At 44.4% G+C, this 23,928-nt stretch overlaps 1 protein-coding gene across 1 annotated transcript in view; it reads left to right on the top strand.

The window, feature by feature from the left end:
* Positions 1-23,928, top strand: part of ANKRD13C (ankyrin repeat domain 13C) — a 65,174-nt gene that overhangs the window by 35,621 nt on the left and 5,625 nt on the right. Inside the window, exons 8-12 of the mRNA XM_053245686.1 lie at positions 600-731; positions 1,034-1,195; positions 12,370-12,449; positions 16,894-16,992; positions 21,010-21,110. Coding sequence (XP_053101661.1) covers positions 600-731; positions 1,034-1,195; positions 12,370-12,449; positions 16,894-16,992; positions 21,010-21,110 — 574 coding nt within the window. The remainder of the gene's footprint in view (positions 1-599; positions 732-1,033; positions 1,196-12,369; positions 12,450-16,893; positions 16,993-21,009; positions 21,111-23,928) is intronic.

Genomic DNA, 23,928 nt, shown 5'->3' with positions numbered 1-23,928 from the left:
TCCTTTGTTGACATTGTTGCACCATAGGGATTTATTGTTTTTAATTGATTTTAATGTGATTTTCATGGAATTTATTTTAACTTTTGTAAACTGCCGGGATGAGTTTTATGAAAGGTGATCTAGGAAATGAACCGTCAATAATACTTCTGAGGGCTACTTGTGCTCCAGAAGCTGACCCTCAGCAATGTGTTTCCATTCCTTCAGAGTGCGTCCAAAGCATGAGCAGTGTTTAGGAAATGTTCATACTGAGATATAACAGCACCTCAGCAAGAGAACTGGGGGAGCTGCACGAGGGCTTCCCTCCTTAACACTTCATTAGTCAGAATGTCAGCCAATAAACGTACTACCAAACATGCATAGGATTAGATGATAAATCAGCTGCCATGTTTTACACTACTTTAGAGATATCAGTTCTTCAGTGATGCATTTATATCAATGGGAGACAAAGTGTATACAAACTTGAAGTAAATGAGATTCATCCCTAAGGAATTAGCTGATTTTTGAAACCCCCCTAATAATTTGAGGGGAAAATTGGTAAGGTCAAAAGTAATACATCTGTGTTAATTTTTAAAAAAATATGGAATTACATATTTTCCCAGGAGTCTGAGATGGAAACAGAGGAAGAAGTTGACATTTTGATGAGCAGTGATATTTATTCAGCAACATTATCAACCAAATCAATTACATTCACGCGTGCCCAAACGGGATGGCTCTTCCGAGAAGATAAAACAGTAAGCTTGTCTTCTAGCTATCCATGCTTCTGTGCCCATGAAAGATGGCAGTGGGGCAAATGGATGAAATGTGGGATAACTGAATTAGCAGAATATCATGCCTGTTGTCAAAGTTGTATAGATTGGGAGGGGGAAAAGTTATTGAAGGTTAGAGTTAAAGAGAAAAAGCTGCCTCAAGTGAGTTATTTAAACAAAACAGAGAACATATCTTTTAGGGGGAAAGTATAGGTAACCAAGATGGCATGGTGTTTTTCTGGCAGTTTTATCTTTGTTTTAAACTTGGGTTTTGTTTTTCCTTGTAGGAAAGGGTAGGAAACTTTTTGGCGGACTTCTACCTGGTTAATGGGCTTGTGTTAGAATCAAGGAAAAGACGAGAACATCTCAGTGAGGAAGATATTCTTCGAAACAAGGCTATCATGGAAAGCTTGAGTAAAGGTGGAAATTTAATGGAACAAAACTTTGAGGTACAGTTAAGCATTTGTTCAACTGGATGTTTAATACATGTCCTTCACCATTTGTCTTAAAGCAGATATGAATATTTGGTGAGAATGGAAGTAGTAAGTAGTGGTGTGCAAGAACCGGTCCGCAGGCCATGTTGGCGGCCTGCGAACCGGTTTGCATATTCCCTGGCCCGACGCCGGGGGGCAGTGTCGCTTTAAGGGCAGCGTGGTTGTACTTACCCCTCCCGCCAGTTTTCCCCCTCCGGCACTCCATTTTAAAGTAAAATCTTCGGGGCGGCAGCAGTCCTCCCTGCTGCCTTTGCCCCCTTGTTGCCTGCCAAACGCAAAAGTAATGTCCGCGCATGTGCACACTGCTTGTGCGTGCGCTGCACAGCATGTGTGATGTGAGTGGCGTGCGGATGCTACTTCCGCATTTGGCAGGCAACAAGGGAGCAGGGGCGGCAGGGAGGACTGCTGCCCCTTCCCCCCGATTTTACTTAAAAATGGAGCTCTGGAGGGGGGAAAGCAGCGGGAGGGGTAAGTACAACCCCCCGCCCTTAAAGCGACACACACACCCCGGCGTCGGACCGCACCTCCGCGGTCCGTGCACATCCATAGTAGTAAGTCTTAACTTTAAAATGCCGGCTGATATTCAGACTAATATTGTGCATGCCAATAATCTTATCTGTGCAACAGGAATGATTTTCACTAATTCTCTCCTTCCCTATGCGACCCTGTGTGTCTTTGAAAGCCAGTCAAAGAGGTCAAATGGCCCTAAGGGAGATAGCTCACACCAACTCTGAGTAAGGGACTCCTCCTATAGGTGTTTACATGCCAGTGCCAGAAGCCTCTGTGCCAAGGTGGGCAAGCTGGAGTGCTTGGTTGCTAATGAAAACATAGATATAGCGGATGTAATGGAAACCTGGTGGAACAGTGAAAACTAGTGCGACTCGATTAGTCCTGGTTATAAGCTCTTTAGAAACAAGGGGTGGGGTGGGGTGGGGATGGAGTAGCAGTGTATGTTAAAGAAGGGATCAAATCTAACAAACTAGAAAACCTAGGAGGACTGGAGTCCTTCAAAGAAACATTGTGGATGATAATATGAGGCCTGAAAGGAAATGTATTAGAAGGGACATGCTATCGCTCTCCTGATCAAAACACTGAGGGTGACCTGGAGTTTGAAAAGGAAATCAGGGAGGCATCAAAGAGAGCGAGCGAGCTGTAATAATAGATGACTTCAACTACGCTCACATAGACTGGCTAAATTCACATTTGGGTAATGATAAAGAGCCCATTAGATGACTGTGCTTTAGAACAGTTGATAATGGAATCGACCAGAGAGAAGGTGATCTTGGACTTAATTCTGAGTGGTGCTTGGGACCTGGTGGGAAATGTCAGGGTCATCAAACCATTAGGGAACAGGGATCCTAGTGCAATCAGATTCTCCAGTTCGTATTTATGTGAGTGGGGAATTGCCAAGGAAATCTAACACGGACACTTTGGACTTCAGAAGAGCAAACTTCTCAAAAATGAGGAGTCTGAAAAGAAAGCTTGAAAGGAAAGGTCAGGAGGATCAATTCGCACCAGAAAGCATTAAGTTTATTTAAAACCACAATAATAGTTTAGTTAAAATGTATTCCAAAAAGAAGGAAATGTACCACCAAGTCAAGGAGGATGTTAGCATAGCTAACAACTAGTCAGGGAAGCTATAAAAGACAAGAAGAGTTCCTTCAGAAAACAGAAGTCCTGCCAAAATTAAAAGAACACAACCTCTGTTGAAAGAAATGCAAGAAGACAATAAGGTTTTGAAAAACAGAGTTTGAGAGCCATAGAGCTAAAAAGTCAAGAAGGAGAAAAAAACTTGTTTAAATATATCAGAAGTGGGAAATCTGCCAGAGAGGCACTTTGACGGTTTGATGACAAGGGAGGAAAGGGATTATTAAGGAGGATATGGAGATTGCAGAGAAACTGCATGCATTATTTGCAACTGTCTTCATGGCAGAGGATACCGAACATATATTCACGCCTGAGCTGAGCTTCTCAGGGACTAAGGCTGAAGAACTGGGTCAGATAGAGGGGACAAGAGATAATGATCTAAACTGTTGTGAAAAATTAAAAGATTAACAAATTGCCAGGGCCAGATAGCATCCACCCAAGAGTCCAGAAAGCTCAGATGTGAAATTGCTGACCTCCTTGCAAAAATATGTAACATCCCTAAAATCAGGCTCTGTACCAGAGGACTGGAAAGCAGCCAATGTAGAATCTGGGGGGAGTCAGGGAATTAATTAATTATTAAATTAGTGTCTAATCTGTGCCAGGTAACTTGATGGAAAACCTATTTAAGGATAAAATTGTTAAACATATAGAACAGGTCTTGCTGAAAGAGAACCAGTAAGGCTTCTGCAAGGGCAAATCTTGTCTCTCTAATCTCTAGGACTTCTTTGAGAATGTCATCAGACAGGTGGATAAAAGTGATCTATTTGGCATAGTTTACTTGGATGTTTAAAATGCTTTTCACAGTGTTCCTCATCAAAAACTCTTGAGTAAACTTAGTTGTAATGGGATAAGGGGACAGTTTCATGTGTGGATTGGTAATAGGCTGAAGGACAGGAAACAAGAGTAGGAATGAATGGACAGTTTTCACAATGGAGGGATGTAAGAATTGGGGGCCCCCAGGGATCTGTACTGGGACCAGTGCTTTTTAATTTATTCATACATGATCTAAAAGTTTGGGCAAGCAGCAGGGTGGCCAGGTTTGCAGATGACACTAAACTATTTAGGGTAGTGAAATCCAAAACAGATTGTGAGGAGTTCCAAAAGAATTTCTCCATACTCTGTGAGTGGACAACAAAATGGCAAATGCAGTTCAGTGTGAAGTGATGCACATGGGGCAAAAAGATCCCAATTTCGCATATATGCTGATGGGGTATGAGCGGTCAGTGAGTGATTAGGAGAGGGATCTTGGGGATCTGATTAGTGATCCACGACAGTCATAAAGGTTGGGTTCTGCGCCTGCGCAGACCACTTCAGGTAAAATTCGTAAGCTTCTTGAGACGCAGGCATCCGCCCTCTGCGCGTGCTCCGCACTCTCTTATATTGGCTATTTGCTGCTCTCCTCTCAGTTCCTTTCTGACTGCCAAAGCAATCACTTCATGGGTATCTCAAAAAGCTCCTCAGAAAGAAAATATTAAAATAGGACTGGTTTTTCCAGCTATGACGACGTTCTGTAAAGGACTACCCAACGGATTTGGTGTAAAAAACAAAAAAACAAAACGGATGGATTAAACGGTGTGATTAAGGAATGACATAACAGACACGGCTCCAACTAACGATTTAACTTGAGGTACTTGGTGCGCTTACTGGCAAGACTCGGATATGTAACGACTACTCTAATTGTTATTTCCCCATGATCCTCTCATGTGTGTGAGATCCCCAAAGGAAAAGACCACCTTTAAAAAGTGTGCTAGTTGCAAGGGCAAACCCCCTCAACAGACGGACATCAAATGTGTTTGTTGTGCTTGGGAGAAGGACATAGTGCAGCAGCCTGTTTGATCTGCTCTGCATTTTCAAGACAAGCTTTTAAAAAATCGCCCGCATTAAGGTAGGATTGCTGGAGAACACACTTAATCCTACCATGCCCAAATCTCCCTCAACATCTGGTTCGATGTTGAAAGCGGCGCCGAGGACTGCTATGGAAAGTCATTCTAAATCCTCTGCACCGCAGGCATCAGCGGCACATTTTGGCAGAGGGTCCCCCTTTTAGACACCAAAGGCCCCAAAGACTGATCCCAAATGGGACAAGTTGAAGAGGAAAGGCGAATTGGTATCAGCGGCCCCGCCTGCAAAGAAACACCATGATAAAGCACCAGGACAAAGAAAAGAATGCAACTCCGTCGCCTTTGGAATTGCAGCATGTAAAGCATCCATTGACGTTGACAGACTGACACCGCCCATCGACATCGGACTAACATCGATCGACATCAAGCCAGCATTGAGCACCCAGTCTACTGGCACCGGGACCTTGGCATCGAGCAGTCTCCTTGTCGCCTGCTCCAATCCCACAGCAGTCTCCATCGACACCAAGACAACAGCTGTCGACATCAGTATCCCCAGCATCGAAACTTCTCGACATCAAGCACGATGTCGTACACGATGTCAGACATAATGACAAACCAGAACTTGAGTTTCCTTTGGACCCGACAGCAGCAACAGATTTAATACGGCTGCTTGAGTCAGGGGAAAGTACGCCCTCAGCAACTACGTTTAGGGGCTTCTTGACCCAAGGTCTCAATACTGAGTAGGGAGAGAAACCGGAACAAATCTCTCCTGTGCCACAAACGCCTTCTTTGACAAGCCTCTATGAAGATACCCCACTGCAGGGTCTATTGCCACACACGGTCTGGGAGAATACAGTCACTTTGTCACCAGAGGAGTATTCTCAATTCAAAGAATGGCAGTCTCAGAGGACACTAACTCAGAAAATGCAGTCCGGCATGCAAGTCACCCCAAGGCAGGTGGATTGTCATGATACCTTGGTACAGACCATGACACTACGGACGAGGAACCAGGATGTGGCTATTCAGGCAAGCTTTTTGCCACCCCAAATAATTCCTCCTCCACATTTGACAACGAAATCTACAGGGCAGCACACTGCAGCCACGCAGATGAATTTGCTCCAAGGAGTATGGCAGCACAAACTGTGACAAGAACTACTGCCCTGTATGATTTGGACAGAACCGGCACCTCATCAGAAAGGAGTGGGAGCCAGACTGCTACAGTGAGGTCCTCTTCCAACACAGATGCCAGGGTCAGCCGCAGAATGGATACTCGTGTGAGCACATCTAGGCATTGTTCCTTGGAACCATCTCCAACAGGCCACACAGTTGGGTTTGAGGAATCATCAGATGATGAACAAGATTACGCATCAGACTCAACAAGCGAGGAGTCTAATGAACGAAGTGAACACATTCCAGAGTCTGATCAGAATGTGTCTGCTGCATCGTCTACCTCCCCAACAAAGGAAATGAAATCTTACCACCAGCAAATTACTGAGATGGCAGAGGTGCTGGGGTTAGATCTTAAGCAGGAGATGTCTGATCTTGATGATCTGGTATATAATTTTATGAAGAAGGCTGCAGGCTTACAGCCTGTTTACTTATCTATGTTACTGGTTATCACAAACACAGCAAAATCAGCTTGGACAGTTATTCAGATGTCAGTGCCAGCATCAAAGAGGTTGGAGACTTTATATTCAAGAAGAGGAAATTCAAGAAGAGGAAAATGAGTATTTGATTAAACATCCTGTGCCTAATTCCTTAGTGATTGATTGTGCCTCAACTTCCAAAGGGGAAAAACGCCACACTACTCCAGAGAACAAGGAGGGTAGAAAGCTAGATGTTTTGGGCAGGAAGACTTATGCAACAGCATACCTGACAGTTAAAATTGCAAACTATATTGCATGCTTGTCAAAGTATACCTACTCTCTCTGGGAGTCATTGTATGATGAAAGAACGAATTTGACACCTGAGGAATTTCAAAAGAAATTCGAGGCTACCTTCACGAAGACAATAACAGCTACATGCCAGCAGCTGAGCAACACAAAACATCTGCCGGAGTTGGAGTCCCGCACTCTGACATCTGCAATAACGTTACGTAGACATGCATGGTTGTGGGCAACCAGCCTGCAACAAGACATGCGGGATTGCATAGAAGCTTTGCCATTTGACGGCAAGAGACTCTTCTGCGAAGAAACGGACACCTTCATGGAAAACTGGAAGAAGTCAAAACAAATGGCAAGAACATTCACAATGCTGCCTAAATATACTGTACCAATATGAGGTATCAACCATATCAATGGGAACAGACTACATACCACCAGGGTGAAGGCAGAGACTACAGAAAGCCTTACCAAAAGTTTAATTGTAAGCCCTTCACAAAGAATAAAGGTAACCAACGAGGCCGCAACATGGCTCCACAGCAGGCCAAACAGCATCTCTGATTGGACACAGAGCCCATCTGCACTTTTAACGCCCAACCAGACCATCACACAAACAAACAATGCCAGACATACCATCACACTGACGTCTGCCAGGAACAATATCAAACCGGCAAGCCATGCACAAGCATGGCACCATATAACATCAGACCAGTGGGTCTTGAGAATAGTCAAGTCAGGGTATGCAATAGAATTTGTGTCTCTACCAGAATTCACGGAGATGAAGTTCACTACCGTAACGGCAATGCTGATGGAGGAGGTCAAAGAGTTGTTGGGGAAGCAGGCGATATTGCCAGTGCAATGGGCTCACAGTCAAACGGGATTCTGTTCTCATTACTTTCAGATCCCGAAAAGGGACAGTGGCATTCTCCCAATAATGGACTTGCGATGGTTGAACCAGTACGTTGAAGTGAAAAGTTTTCGCATAACACTGCAAGCAGTCCTCCTCCTTCTACATGGGGAAATGTGGATTGCTACGTTGCATTTGAAAGACACTTATTTCCATATTGGCATACAGGAAAACCAAAGAAAATACCTACGCTTCACATTGGGCAAGGAGATATACCAATAAAATGTGTTACCATTCAGCTTGGCAACAGCTCCAAGAGTATTCACCAAGTGTATGGCAGGGATCATAGCTTACCTTCAGACGCAGGGACTTTCCATCTTTCCATAGCTAGACCATTGGCTTCTCACTGCAAAGACAGGGGAGCAGTCGCTGTTACACCTGCAGTGTGTAACTGCACTATTGGACGCCTTGGGAGTAAGAATCAACTGGAAGAAGTCACATATAATGCCCGCCAAATGACTCCAGTATATCAGGGCAGAACTGGACATGAGAACAAAAAAAGCGTATTTGCCAAGGGATCGATACAGATAGATAGTCAAGATAGTGGAAACATTTTACATGTCACCACTGCAGAGGGCAAGAGCGATCCAGGTTCTTCTGGGCCTAATGGCTTCTTGTACATAGATGGTCCGCTACGCGAAACTACGGCTCAGGAAACTGAAAACATGGTTCTTGGCTGAATTCCGCCCCAACATCGATCCACAGAACAAGCTTCTGTTACTTCGGGAACAAGTGCTGTGCTTCTTGCGATGGTGGACCAACGAAGTGAATCTCCTTCAGGGTATGCCATTCAAGACCTCAGTACTCACAGTGACGTTAACAACTGATGCCTCAATGATAAGTTGGGGCACACATCTCTTGCACCTAAAGATACAAGGCCCTTGGTCACCACAAGAGAGTGGCTGCACATAAACGTCTTAGAGCTACTGGCAGCGTACAAGGCGTTAAAGACATTCCAACAGTCAATATTGAACCAAGTGGTCTAGATACAAATGGACAACATCACAGCAATCGCATACATAAACAACCAAGGGGGAACAGTGTTGTGAACACTATGTCAGCTCAGTCTGCAGATGTGAAATTGGTGCATTGCTCGGAAGGTCCATATGATAGCCATTCATATAAAGGGGGAAAACAACACATCGGAAGATGCACTGAGCAAAACCTACATTCTGCAGCAACACGAATGGGAGATGGACCCAGGCATTCTGAAAGATCTATTCGCGCATTGGACAACCTCGTCAGTAGATCTCTTTGTGACACAGGACAACAAAAAGTGCACTCATTACTGCTCAAGGATGGGACTGGAAAAACACTCAAAGGGAGATGCATTCCAGTTCCAGTGGACGCAGAGGTTATTCTATTTGTTTACTCTGTATCCGTTGCTGAACAGGGTGGTGGCTAAGATGCTACAGGACAACACCAAGGGGATTCTAATAACCCCTTGGTGGCTAAGGCAACCATGGTTTCCACAACTACTCAAATTGTTTGGGTAGAACCACAGGCATCTCCCACAGCGTGCGAGCCAAATAACTCAAGAAAGGTGTCAACTGCTACTCTGGAGACACTAACACTTACAGCATGAAGGATAGGTTGTTGAACAAAATTATGCTTAACCAAAGAAAAGCTTCCACAAGGAAAAATTACAATGCCAAGTGGAAGAGATTTTGCACTTATGCCAAAAAACCCCAAGGCATTTAAACCCAAACAGGCAACATTATGAAATGTGCTACTATATTTGACAACCTTAAAGACTAAGGGGCTGGCGAATGTCACTAAACGTCCATTTGGCAGCAATATCATCTCACCACAGTGGATGGGATGAAAAAACAGTGTTCTCCCACCCGAAACGTAAGAGTTTCATGAAGGAAGAAACAGTGCGGCAGCCTATGGACAAATGGAGACTCTTGCTGGTGCTTGCCACATAGACAGAAAAGCCATTTGAGCTGATGGCGACAGCATCCATGAGGCTGGTTACCCTTAAAACAGTATTTCTGGTGGCAATAACAAGTGCAAAGCGTGAGTGAACTGGAGAAAGAGAACAGCAGACATCAGGAGAACAAAGCAACTCTTTGTATGCCAGAAAGGACAACACAAGGGCTACCCTTCATCATGCCAGCAACTGTCTCATTGGCTTGTGGAGACGATATTCCTGGCATACACACTGCAAAAAGTGATTCCGCCAAGATCCGTGAAAGCCCATTCTACAAGGGTGTATGCAGCTTCAGTGGCTCATTCGTTGGGGATAAGATATAAAGACATCTGCATGGCGGCATCCTGGTCTTCAGACCAAATGTTTGTAAAACATGTGTTAGACCTTCGCTCTGCGGTGACGGCTGAATTTGGGAGGTCTGTGCATAAGAGCGTGCTACAGTAGCTTGCGGCTCCTCCCATCATCTGGGAAGCTTGTAATTCACCCAATCTTTATGACTGTCATGGATCACTAATCAGATAAACAGTTTGCTTACCTGTAACAGGTGATCCACAATGTTCATAAAACCCTCCCAGCTGTCCCCTCAGCAGACCGCAAACAACTTTGCATGATATTAAAAAGAGGGGGGAATTAAGCAAGGGAAAGCAAGCCGGTCAACAAGAAACTGAGAGAAGGACGCCGAACTGGCACTATAAGAGAGCGCAGAGCATGTGTAGTGAGTGGTTGCTGGCGTCTCGAGGAGCTAACACAGACCGAAGTGGTCTGTGCAGGCACAGAACCCAGTCTTTATGAATGTTGTGGATCACTAACAGATCACCTGTTACAGGTAAGCAACCTGTTCTTATGGTGAACAGTTCAATGAAAGTGTTGACTCAGTGTGTGACAGCTGTAAAAAGGCAAATTCCAGTCTCAGAGTCATTAGGGACTGTATTGAAAATTAAAATGCTAATATTATAATGACCTTATACAAACCTATGGTGCAGCCACATTTGGAGTCCTGTGTATAGTTCTGGTCAACGTATCTCAAAAGGGACATGGTAGAATTGGAAAAGGTGTAGAAGGGGGCAACCAAGATGATCATGGAGCCTGGAGTTGCCTTCTTTATGAGGCAAGGCAATATCTGGTGCTTTTTAGTTTAGAAAAACGTTTATTGAGGTAAGACATGCTAAAGGTGTATACTATTATGCATGGTGTGGAAAGAGAGAAATTTTTCTCCCTCTTTCACAGCCCCAGGAGTCATCCCATGAAACTGCAGAAATTTAGGCACAACAAAAGGGAGTACATTTCACACAAGGTATCATTAATCTGTGGAATTCTCTGCCATGGGATGTGGTGATGGCCACCAGCTTAGATGACTTTAAGTGGGTGTTAGACAAATTTGTAGAGGACAAGTTCATCAATGGCTACTGGTCTTGATGATTATAGACTGCCTCCAGGCTCAGAAGCAGGATGCTTCCAGTTGCAGGGGAGCAGCAGAAGAGAGGGCATGCCTTTGTCAATGGCCTGTGGGCTTCCCACAGGCATTTGATGCGTAAAATAGGATGCTGGGCTAGATGGGCCTTGAGTCTGACCCAGCAGGGCGCTGTGTGTGAGTGCGCGCATGCGCATGTTGAAGTTCTAAAACATGTCCCCAAAGTCCCCCAAACTTTGGGGTCATATTTTGAGGAGGCACAGAGGGCTACCCAGTGAAAGGAGGAAAAATCCCCCTTGCACATGTGTGCAATGTTGTTTGGTGCATGTGGTGTTAGGCTGGATGTTTGCTATGGATTGCAGTGGAAGACATTGAAGTGCACACGTGTCCACTGAGCTCCAATGCAGTTTATGGGAAATTGTCAGAAGGAAAGGTTGTAGGGGTCCCAGTGCATGGAGCCTAACATTAAACATTTTGGACTGGGCTTCAGTTTGACAACTAAACAATCAGGTGTTCCCACATTATGTTTTCATACCAGTCTTGGTATTTCAGGGGGACAGTTTAAACTAACTTCCTTTGACATCATGCATGTGAATTGTGAAATTCTCAGTGCTACTCCCTTAGTGAGGTAGATCTTTTTCCCTAGTTCACTGAATAAAAGTACAAATGTGTCTCAGCTCTTGGTAGACTTACTTTATTTCACCACCCAGTTGTTCTGTGGTGATAGTCTGCCAATTTTCCAGTTCCTTTTCTCTGAATAGTTTCAGGGACAGGAACCTATTTTATTTTGCTAGCAAGACAGTACTTAGCAGATGATTTGTTTGTACTGTGTGCTTTCTTCTCCTCCCCCCTCAAGAATTGGCATGATGTCCCTGACTAACTTAAATGTAGATCTTAGAATGCTTTTTTTGGAGACTTGTCCAGTGTTGTTTGTCTTTATATTCTGCCATAACTTGCTGATTTGTTACAATTCTGCCACATTGGAGCAATGCTGGTAAAAGCAGTTAATTAAAGTTTTATAGTGGTTTTCATTGTCAACTGAAAATGGATGATATTTATTTTTTATGTCGGTACAGACTGATAGTATGCTTAATGGTTCTAGCTATAGAGTTATAAATTGGGTTGCTAAATCTTTACTAACAGCATGCTCCTAGGCAAGCTGAAGTGGACAAAATACTGGCTGACATTGTTGATGGTGAAGCCTCAAATTAGCCGCCTCCTTTCTGTGTGAAGTTCTGCTTAAAGCAGGATGTTTCAGTGGTGTGTTGCAAGCTTTGGAAATTAAGTCAAAATGTTGGGGGGAAAGAATTTGCAATCCTCTGATTTTGGACTTCTCCAATTTACTTTCTTCGGATTGGCAAGTGTTGCACTTTGACCTCTTTGGAGGAAGGGTAAGATGCAGGATACAAATATGACATAGGCCTGTATGATAGATGGTGTTCGCCTACTAAGCAGTATGGTACTTTGACACAGTGTAGCATTTTAAAAATAATTGTGTTTTCTTTAACAGCCTGTCAGAAGGCAGTCTCTTACTCCACCTCCTCCCAACACCATCACGTGGGAGGAGTACATATCTGCTGAAAATGGAAAGTAAGTATTAAATATATATTGTATTAATGACAGTTCTCTGCATTGAAAGTGATTTGCAAAATTTAAAGAAAATTATATAGATAATGCCTGCAAATTTGTTATGAGATGTAAAAACTATATTCTACCATATAAACCCTGAACGACCTATTGGTCACAAAATCCAAGCCATCTTTTCAACTCACCTGAAATTGGAAATGGCCCTATTATCTAACCACCAGTACATTTCTATATTTGGTTCAGACCCTCTGAGAAATGACAGCAGCTTGAAAATAGACCCCTAAGAAGCTCTCTTTCACTTGCTGATGACCTGAATTCGGCAAATGGGCACTTTGTAAAAACATTCTAAAATCACTTGCTTGCCCATTTTAGCCTACTTTCTAGTAGGCTTATGAAATCACCAGCATTCTCTGTGTGTGTCCGTGTGTCCCCCCGTCAGCTTCGCAATGCCTGGACCAATATGAACCAAATCGGGTACAGTTGTAGGGACACATAGGGGCACCTGAACGGCGTAGTTTGTAATGATGTCATCCACCCCAATCGAAGATGGTGGACGTATAAACTTTTGAGGTGCAAGTGGGATAGTTTGTGAACTGCTTAACCGATTTGAACCAAAATTGCTACAGCTGTAGGGACACGTAGGAATGCCCAAATAGTGTAGTGTGTGATGATGTAATCCACTCCAGTTCAAGATGGTGGCCACGTGAATATTTGCAGCGCAAGTGGGCTAATTTGTGGACTGTCTAACCCACTTGAACCAAATTGGGGACAGTTATAGTGAGTGACACACGGGGACACCCCAATGGCATACTTTGTGATGATGTCCTTCACCCCGATCTAAGATGGCGGACACATTTTTGTGGGCTGGTGATAGGTAGCACCCTTCACGCCGTAGCACCCAACCCAGTTTGGTGTCCTCAGGACCTGTCCATGGGGAACAATGGGGTGTTTCAAGTTCCCCATTGTTCCCTATGGCTGAAACAGGCAGAATGCACAAATTTTGCAACTCTGTCTTGAAAAACACCGCAGAACAGAAGCACACAGTTCCTCCCAACACAGAGCACCACATTTTGCCAAACACAGTCCAAAAATGGCCAAAAGAGAATAGCTGACCCAGAACCCATGCCAGCCACAGTGCCTGCTCTATAGTAACATCATTGCCAGAAGTTGCTCTCTCACACAGTTATGACTCCTTACTTCAGCATTGCAACAGCTGTCAGAGCAGCACCCTTAGCAGCTCGGAAGCATAGCCATCAGCTCAACTAAAATGTTTTTAGCCACATTTTGACTGAGTACACCTTGCAATGCAGACTGTAGATTGCAGATCAGATCAGAGCAGTGAGCAAAGCACAAATTAGTCTCAAGGCCAGACATGGAGCTCATCACAGTAATCACCAAGAAATATTACACACAGACACATAGCGCTGAGCTGCCACTGTCCATTTCTCGCCACAACATTATTTCACAGACAGATCAAACCACAACTCAAGGAAAGCAGTTAGGCACCCAAGTTCTCCCTTCGTCAATCTGAGATCCAGCAAAACCAGATAGCTAACAGGAAGCAGTAGCATAGCAAGCATATTATGCTTAGTGCTGAGAAAACCAAAAAATCAAACCTTCCTTCTTCTATTACATCCTGCCTGCCACAAAGAGACAGGTGGACAGAGCAGTCATGGCCTGATGGACCAATGGTCTAACAAGAAACAAAGTTTATACTGTTACCGTGAGAAGTTCTCTTTCTTCTCTTTTTCAGTGTACATCCTTGCCTGTGTCTGGATAACACCATGGCCTCAGATTGGTGCTGGACACCGGCTGACAGCCTGACACATGGGTCAGGGCACCAATCCATCTCATAATTGACCATGGCAATGGCATGCATTTGTGTCTGTGTGTATCAGTAGCACTAGTGGGGTGCTGTGACACATCTGGGTTTGGTGTTGGCCAGGGTGGGGTGAACTGTCAGTGGTGTTGCAGTGGGTGGGGGTGACTTTGAGTCACTCATCCTCCATGACCAGCTTGGGATAGCCCAGCAGGGGGAGGTTGGTCTTCAGGAAGACCAGCTGCTCCACCATGTCATGGGACCAGCCGCTCCATCTCTGCCACAGGATGTGGTTATGGCCACTAGCTTTGAAATAGGTTTAGACACATTCATGGAGGACAGGCCTATCAATAGCTACTAGTATGGTAGCTATAGGCCACTTCAAACCTCAGAGGCAAGATGCCTCAGCCTCTGAATACCAGTTGCAGGGAACTCTCGCCTTTTGCCTGTGGGCCCTCACCTCTTACCTGTGGGCTTCTAAAAAGTATCTGCTGGGCCACTATGTGAAACAGGATGGTGGACTTGATAGGCCTTGGGCCTGATCCAGCAGAGTTGTTGTTATGTTTATGTCAGCATCCATGTGTGTATGATAGTGTGTCACCAGGCCCCCAGCCATGGAGAACATCCTCTCGCTCTGGATGCTCTTTTGCAGGCATGTGGGTAACCATCTGGTAACTGCTGCCAAGTCCCACAAGGCTTGCCAACGCATTGCCCAAAACTGGATCAGCTCTGTCTTGCGGCCTGCCACTGGCTCCTGCAAGTACTGTAGCATAGGGATGTGCTCGAACCTGTTCAGAGGCCCTCTTATGGGCTTACGAACAGGTTTGAGAACTGGGGGTGGGGTCACACTTTAAGGGCAGGGGAGGGTGCACTTACCCCTCCCTCTGCTTTCCCTCCACTGGCGCCCAGTATTTCCCAAGTCCTATGGGGCACACACGTGCCAGCTACCTCCGGCCACTTCCAACCAAAAGAGCAAGCAGGGCACTGCTGCCCTGTAGGACTTGGTAAATACCGGGCGCCAACGGGGGGAAGGTGGAGGGAGGGGTAAGTGTACTCCCCTCCACCCTTAAGGTGTGATCCCTCCACCATCAAGCTGCCTGGCTTGGTTCCGTGCACATCCCTACTGCAGCACACACTGCTCAGCACTGCTGCAGGGCTCAGTGGGCTCCTTCCATACTCCTGGTAATGGGTATGGGGACGCCTAAGGGGACCCTTCAATGAACTGCTAGGTGGAACGTGGAGGCGGAACTGCTGGCTCACATAGCCCTGACAGGGACACCACACTTTTGGACTGGGAAGTGGTGGTGATGGTGCTGCTAGAGGTGGACAGAGTACTAGCAGTAGGCGCTCCAGCACCCTCCTCCCAGTTGTGCCCCAGCCTCCTCTCCTTGCCTAATCTCGGCAAACAGGAGATCACTCCGTCTGCGCAGCTGGGCAGAGGTGATTGCTTTGTCCTTCATCCTTGAGTCATCTATGCAGGACAAAAGGTGCGCTGCAGATGTGCCCAAGGGTGTGCTGAGCCAATCCAACACTCCAGTTCTTATCCGATCTGCCAAGACAATTGCTTCCCCAGTGGCCAGTGAGGTCTGGAGATTGCCCATTTTTTTCTCGAGAATTGCGGTTGGCAAAGCCTGGCTCAGTGTTGCTGCCTCAGCAGACAAGCTGTTCATGGCAACAATGATTGGCTCAAGTGCCAAGACAACCTGGGAAAAGAGCACCCAGTCCTCCAAGCCACACCTCCTTGCCAGGCCATGGATGGTAGCCTCTTGCTCCTACAGGCGTCTCCTCCTGCAGCTCTCCCTCTTTTGGCCTCCCTGCCCCAGCTAGTTGGGGCAAAGTTGCCCATGACAACACTTGATTTGGTTGTTAACTTGTTAACCAAGACGGAAGGAGAGCTCAAGCCAATTGGAAGCCAGTACCAGAAAACCTATCAGCAAGGGGAAGACAGCTCTCCAAAATGGCTCTTGCTGCTAGAATCACACAAATCGGTTCAAGCTCAAATCGGGCCTGATTCGAACTCAAGCAAACCACCCCACCAAATCATTGCATCATTTTTCACTTTTATCTTAGTGAGTTCACAGAAACCTTTCTTTAAAAATAAGTTCTATGTTATTTCTTGTTTAGTTATAGTCACTTTAATTCATTGGATAGGAGCGAATGAATCTCTGTGGAACAAGTACTCCTGTCTTCGGGGCTTTGGATTTTCTGTTTCTCAAACATTAGTCTCTGTGCCACGCTGGCAAGCTATATTTGAAATGGTAAAGGGAATCTGTTGTTCAAAGAAAAGAGAAAAAATTCCACTGGGTATGTAACTTCCTGGGCTTGTCTGAATAGCTCTTTAGATCTTGTCCATTGACTCTGAAAAGTTTTCTTAACTGTGTGAAATCGTATATTGCCAAATGAGAGGAGTCTTTATATCTTTCCCTTTTTAACAAACTTTTTATTCCGTTACTTTAATCTGTTAAAGCATGGGCAGTTTGCCTATTTTGGTTACCAATTCTTGCAAACTTCATTAAACGACATCTCTGACCTTGCCCTCTTAACTCAGTGGAAACACTTTCCAGGGTCTTATTGTTTGTGGATCTTATGCCTTTTGGAAAGTTTTAATTTTTCTTCTCTCTCCTCTAGAGCACCTCATTTGGGCAGGGAATTGGCATGCAAAGAAAACAAGAAAACATTTAAAGCTACAATAGCCATGAGCCAAGAATTTCCTTTAGGAATCGAATTGTAAGTCTAAACCATCTGCTATGAAAGTTTGTGGAAGGACACGCAGTGAATTGAAAATATACTAATGAATAGAATATTAAGTATGTTCTAGAGACAACAATTTAATACATTGTCAAATTGGAAAAAATGGCATCCAATAGAATTAGGATTCTAGTACATAAATGGATTCTGTATATCTTTGACTCTAATGTTGAGTTGTCTTCCATTCATTCATGAATTGACACTCACTTCCATGATTAATCTCACATTTTAATGCCAAATATTAGTTAAAGAACTTTGATGTGTAATTTCATGCATATATTTTAAAATGTAATATTGCCTTACCAGCTTTTTTGTGAAAGTGAAAATGAAAACTAAGAAGTATTATGTAGTAAATAAGTAACTGATCAATGCAAATGTGCTCAGTTGAGTGACTATTTGCATAGTGGTTAGCATTCACACTCGTAAGCTCAGAACTAGTCACCTATAAAATATTATAGGTCCTAAAAGTACTGGGTCAGTATACTGTCCTTCTCTTGGAGGCAGCAGGATAAATTTACTATAAAGTGAAATTCTTTCTTAAATGAAATAAATTCATAGCATAATGGTGGTTAACCTTTTTGGAAAATGTGCCACAAATAAAATCAAATATATGAGGTAGCATGCAGTACATATGAAAGCTCCCTTGTGCCTTTCGGATTTTATTTCTAGTCTGTTGACCTGGGCAGCAGACAAAGGCAGATGAAAGTATAGGCCTGTATGTCACTGTGAGGCCCACCATCCTAAGCCTCCCTGGTTCTGCTCCAGTTTTCCACAGTATCCCGCTGCCTGTGCCACTTATGGCACCTGTACCACAGGTTGGCCAAGCATAAGCATCTACTTTTAGTGATTGTCTATGATAACAGTTCTCATAGAACAACATGTGCATTTGTTTTCAAATAGAGGATACAAATCAAATAAAACATTCATGATTCATTCTGCTTCTAAACTCAAATAACGTCAGATACTTTGGGAAATGCATGAAATTCTATCTTTTGGAGAGGTCAGGTTATGGTTGCCACCAGCTCATCTGGTGGTAATTTGGGACTGGGCTCTCTCTGTAGCTGCCCCAGGGTTTTGGAATATGCTCCTTGTTGAACTAAGAGCATTTCCTTCTCTGTTTTCAGGAAGACACTCAAGACTCTCCTGTTCTCACAAGCTTTTAATTAGAATTTTAATAATTTTAATTTTTTAAATAATTGTTTTATACTGTTTTTATTTTAATCTGTGATTTTTTAATATCTTAAGTTTTGTACATCACCTAGAGATGTACATATCAGGTGGTATAAAAATATGGGGGGGCGGGGGCAGGGAAGTAGCAGTAGTGAAAAAACCATCATGAGAAGTTATAGATGTTATGCTTAAGTGGCCAGAAGGATTGAGGGACAGGAAATTGGAACAGGTAGGGTGTCAGTGGTGCAGTGGAGAGAACTGCAGCCCTGCACAGCACTTCTCCCTTTGCTTAGGCCAATGTTGGTTTCTGAACCTTTTCAACAATTTGCCCGTTAGTTTGTTTATTTATCAAATTTGTACACCGCCCCAAACTCCCATCTCTGGGCGGTTAACAATAACATAAAACAAGTTAAAAACATATTAAAAAATCAAAACAATTTAACAATTTAAAAATAAACGAGAGGTTAAAACCTAAAAAAATTTAAAAGCTGAGAAACCTTGGGTGAAGAGGTGGTTTTTCAAGTGCTTTTTAGAAATTGTCAGAGATGGGGAGGACCATATCTCAGTAGGGAGTATATGTTGTGGAAACCCTAATTCTATACCAACCACCACCACAACAAATATTTATATACTGCTTTTCAACAAAAGTTTCCAAAGTGGTTTACATGGAGAAATAATAAATAAATAAGATGGCTCCCTGTCCCCAAAGGGCTCACAATCTCCAAAAAAAAAAAAAAAAAAGGCACCAGCAACAGTTACTCTCCCTCTGCTAAATAAAGAGAATCACCATGTTCAAAAAGATCCCTCTTTGCACAGTTAATAGGGGAGACCACACTGGAAAGTTAGACATGCTCAGGATAGATACCACACTGAGCACTGTGGACCCAGGCCACGCAGAGGCTTATTGTGCAGGTGTGGCGGCCTCCAAAATGTCCACTGCACTGGAGGGGGAAGGCCCAAATGGGCCGAAGAGCTGGCCAAACGGCCAGTTAGGGTGGCAAGGAGGCCAGCAGGGGGAGGAGGAATCCCCGCGGGAACACCCCCCCACACACACCTAGAGGAAGTCAGTAAGTGATAAAAAAAATTAAAAGAAAAATTGAGGCCCCCCCCCCGACCAAACCCAACTGGGGGGGGGGTTGTCGAGGGGATGCTGGACCAAATTGGTCCAGTTCGGGTCCGGTTTGGACTCAAACCGAATAGGGCCAGCCAGTTTCGTGCACACTTCTACTGAGCACAGGACAGCATTCAGTAGTAAGCAAATACAAACTCTACATATAGTCTGAGCCACCTAATGGCACAGTGGGGAAATGCTGGCCTATCAAGTAAGAGGTTGCCGGTTCAAATCCCCGCTGGTATGAAACTCCTATATTGGGCAGCAGTGATATAGGAAGATGCTGAAAGGCATCATCTCATTATTATTATTAATAATAATAATACTGTGAGGGAGGAGGCAATGGTAAACCCCTCCTGTATTCTACCAAAGAAAACCACAGGGCTCTGTGGGCGCCAGGAGTCAAAATCAACTTGATGGCACACTTTTCCTTTATATATAGTCTGAGGCTATGTTCTCAGGACCAGGACAATAGTGGTTAAAGAGTTAATTGTGACTCGTCAGCCCTGTGCACTTGCACGAAGCATATTGTGAGATTCCAGAATCTCCAGGCAATCCCTGTTAAATTGCTGCAGTTAAACAGGCTGCAGCTAGCCTGTTTAACCAGGCTTTCGATCTCAGTTAATTTAGTTAAATGCTGTTTAACTGCAGTGGTTTAATGGGGATTGCCTGGAAATTCTGGGTCCTCATGGCATGCTTCGTGGGAGTGCGTGGGGCTGGCCGACCGTGGTTAACTCTTTAACCATAATCATTCTTTTTGTGAAAATATTCTCTGTAAGTTAAGAATTGTATGTGGGTGCTCTTGAAAAAGTGATGTGAAGAAATCTGTGGGATACAGATCTGATGTATGTAAATAAGGAAATGCTTGGTCATTTGCTTTTTGAAGGCTCTTAATTTCTGGAGGATATGCTCTTTTTCTCTTCTGGTTCTGTGGCCAGTAACAGATCTTCTCACAACTTCCATAGTGGAGAGTCCTTAAAATGGAACAGTTTCTCAAGAAGGTTTCAAAAGGAAGCTCATTTTTAAACATGGAAGTTTACATCTGGAGCTTTTATTTAGTTACTTAGATTCTGAAAGCTACAATATGAGCAATGAAATACTGAGCTCATAGCTCACCATGGAGAAAATATTTTAATGCTAAAATGTGAAACTTTAACTAAGGAAAGGATATGAGCCCCTGGTGGTGCAGTGGTAAAACTGCTGCCCTGTAACCAGAAGGTTGCAAGTTCAATCCTGACCAGGGGCTCAAGGTTGACTCAGCCTTCCATCCTTCCGAGGTCGGTAAAATGAGTACCCAGAATGTTGGGGGCAATATGCTAAATCATTGTAAACCGCTTAGAGAGCTTCTAGCTATAGAGCGGTATATAAATGTAAGTGCTATTGCTATTGCTATATCTTCATGTCCTACTACCAAATCATGAAACAATAAATGGAAATACGGCTGAGCAGCACTGGACTGGAATTTCTTTAAGATTTGTCCTACGCTTGTTTAATCATTAAGCAAAAGAGGGTTTTTTTGTGTGTGAGTTGATGGCCAGTAGTAAGATCGTCTTCTGCAACATGTGACTTGGCTCAGTCGCTGAAGTCTTCTGCAAGCATCTCTCTTCTTACTCTACAAGTACACTATTTTGGAGCATATGGGTAAATGTTAACACTACCAAGAGACAGAATTTCCACATGTATGCAGCAGTGGTTTTTTTTGTTTTGTTTTCCAGGTTATTGAATGTTTTAGAAGTAATTGCACCCTTCAAGCACTTTAACAAACTGCGGGAATTTGTGCAGATGAAGCTTCCACCAGGCTTTCCTGTAAAGTTAGGTGAGTTGTCAGTTCACATTTCATCAAAGTTGTCTACCCTGCCAAAGAACATTGGAGTGAGGGGGTTATTCAAAAATCTTAACCTAATGGAGTGGGCTGCTGCTCAGACTTTAGGAGGAATATAGTGAGATCCTGGGGGAAATTGGCTTACTGTGTGATAGTGTGTGGAAAATACCATCTTTTTCTGTTCATCAGCCCTCCCCGCCACTGGAAGAATGAAGGAGAGTGGGATTTAAGTTCCTAAATGCCCAGGTGGGAAACCTTCCTTTGGTTTCCCAAAAAATTAAGTCCAGGAAAGGTGCCTGAAGCCAGGGTGCAGCCTGGCTTGGGAGGGAGGATGCCTCAAAACTGGGGTGCAGGCTGGCTGGGCCAGGGGGAGAAGCATGGTCCACCTAGCCAGGAGAGGTGGTTGCCTGGGGTGTGGGGAAAACCAGAGGCCAGGTCTACCAGCGATCCAGCCTGCCCTTGGTCCATCAAGGAGAGTGGGGTGCGGGCTGGCTTGGGACAGGTATGGTCCTACCCGGGAAAGTGTTGTACACAAGCAAGTCAGGTGTGGCAGGATACACACTGTAGGAGCAGACCAAGCCAAAGTTGCAAGAAGCCAGAGGTCAGAGGCCAAGACTCAGTCTAGCAGGAGTAGGCAAGGTCAGGGTCAAAAGCAAGCAAGTGGTCAGTAGCCAAGGAATCCAAAATCAGGGAACAGAAACCAGGCCAAATGTGTCCATGAACAAAGTTGCTTCAGTGAGAAGCAGAGGCAGATTGAGGCCTTTCGTAGTAGCCAGAGTTGCAGCCCTGCCCAAGCCTGTAATGTCCTTGATCATAAAGGGCCCATCTCTTCAATTCCAGGTGCTGGCTGTGTTCAGGTGCCACAAAACGCCATCCGCAAAATCAGTCCTCTCTGAAAATAAGATTGACCTCGTAATCATCCCAATGAGGATGATGAGCCTGATGGTACAGAGCTGCAATTGGCCCTTTGAGCAGCTATTGTGGAAAAATGGGCTGAGTGGATGTACGCTAGGGCAAGGGCACTCACCTCATCAGGCTGTTGGAAGAAGCCAGATCTTTCCATTATCATCTAGTGGATCAAAGAGGCATGGGATGTAATAGATCCTGCCATTATACAGCAGGGGGTTCAAGAAATGTTGCCTAACGAGTGGGATGGAAGACTCTGAAGATGATAGCATTTAGGAGAAATTTGAATCCACTGATTCAAAGATGGAATTTGAAGGTTTTGCCAAAGAAAATTGAGATAGGAACCCCAGCCATCCAACAATGAATCCACCCACCCCCGTCAGCTCTGAGCCTAGAGTTGCCCTCCACCTCCTCTGAGGACAAGCAGGTTCATAAATAATGTTACCTACTCTCTAGTTTCTACCACTTAATTCTTACTCCCTCTCACAGAAATCATAGAAATATAGGTAGCTCCCTCATGTCCATGTAGATGTGTCTTATGTATGCGGGCATTTTAGAATCAGAAAAAGATGGTACACGAGATAGAAATGTTAAATGAAATCTGTGTGTAGCCTAAGTTAAGTTTCACTACTACTTCTTGAATTCCTATCTCCTTTATTTTGGAATGCATGAGTAGAGCAGCTTTCTTTGTGGGGAGAAGAGACCTGCCAACCTTAAATGCCCAGGCAGAAGACACTAGCAGCATACAGTTTCCTAAGGAAAGCTAGCAAGGCAGTGAAATGTGGGTATATCAATCATTTAAGCCTGGAGATGGGCAGGAGCACCAAAAGTGGTTTCAAAGAAGTGTTGCTCCCTTCCAGTTTCTCACTATTTTTTCCTTTTTGTCACCTGGTCTCTTCTGATCCAAATAAACAATTCCCCCCCCCCCCCAAAAAAAACCTGCACGACAAATTTATAAAGGCAGAAGTGGGGTAATACACACCACATGCTGTGATTCCTCTTTTAATTCCTCCAGCTCTTTCTGAATAAACTCTCAGCTGTCTCCAGCCCAAGTTTTCAGCTGAAACTTACTGTATTGTACAGGACACAGAATTGACAGATTCACTGACCAGAAGGCTTGCTGTCTGCACTGGACAGTACAGAGGTAGAGGGCCAAACAAGGTTTGAAAGTGCCTGAGCACTGAAGGGAATTATTCTTGCGCTCAGTTCTCAACACTCCTGGGATGGGCCTTGGTCAGGAGGGTCCATCAGCTGCTAGAGATACAGACTGTTAAAGCATGAAGAAAAATGAAAAGGGGGGCATGGGTTAGAAAGAGCCCTTTCTAAAGATACAGGGGTATTCCCTAAGATTCCCCTTACTCTAGTGTGCAGATAGCAGGAATCTACTTCTCAGTTAGATGCAGTGCGTTGGATCTGAGCAAGTATTCCTCCAGTGGAGAAATAGAACCTTGAAGCTTTGAAGGGCAAGAACCAAAAGGGCTGTCACTTCTTCCCTCCTCTTCCCCCTTTTTTTCTTTTTCATTTTTAAAAATGTAATAAACCTGCACATCTTATTAACTTTTAGAAAGGTTCAGATGACTTATTTTTAAACCGGGTAGAATATAAACTAGCTGATCCGGTGCAGAGCATCTGCACCCCCTAGTTCTTCCTGTCTCTCCTCCCCATCTTCATCCCACCCCCCCTTCACCCCCAGTCCATTCTCTTCCTCCCCCCCGCCCAGCCCCAGTCTGTTCTCCCCCTCTCAGTCCGCTTTCCCTTGCTGAGCGGCCTAGCCAGCACTTGCCTGCCTGCCTGCCAATGGTGCTTTCCCTTATTTATTTATTTAGCATATTTTTATACCGCCCTAACCCAAGGTCTCAGGGCGGTTCACAACAAACAAATACTAAAAACAATTTAAAACAAATAA

The sequence above is a fragment of the Hemicordylus capensis genome, chromosome 4 (genome assembly GCF_027244095.1).
Source record: "Hemicordylus capensis ecotype Gifberg chromosome 4, rHemCap1.1.pri, whole genome shotgun sequence".
Classification (NCBI taxonomy): domain Eukaryota; kingdom Metazoa; phylum Chordata; class Lepidosauria; order Squamata; family Cordylidae; genus Hemicordylus; species Hemicordylus capensis.
This window is presented reverse-complemented; position numbering and strand designations above follow the sequence as displayed.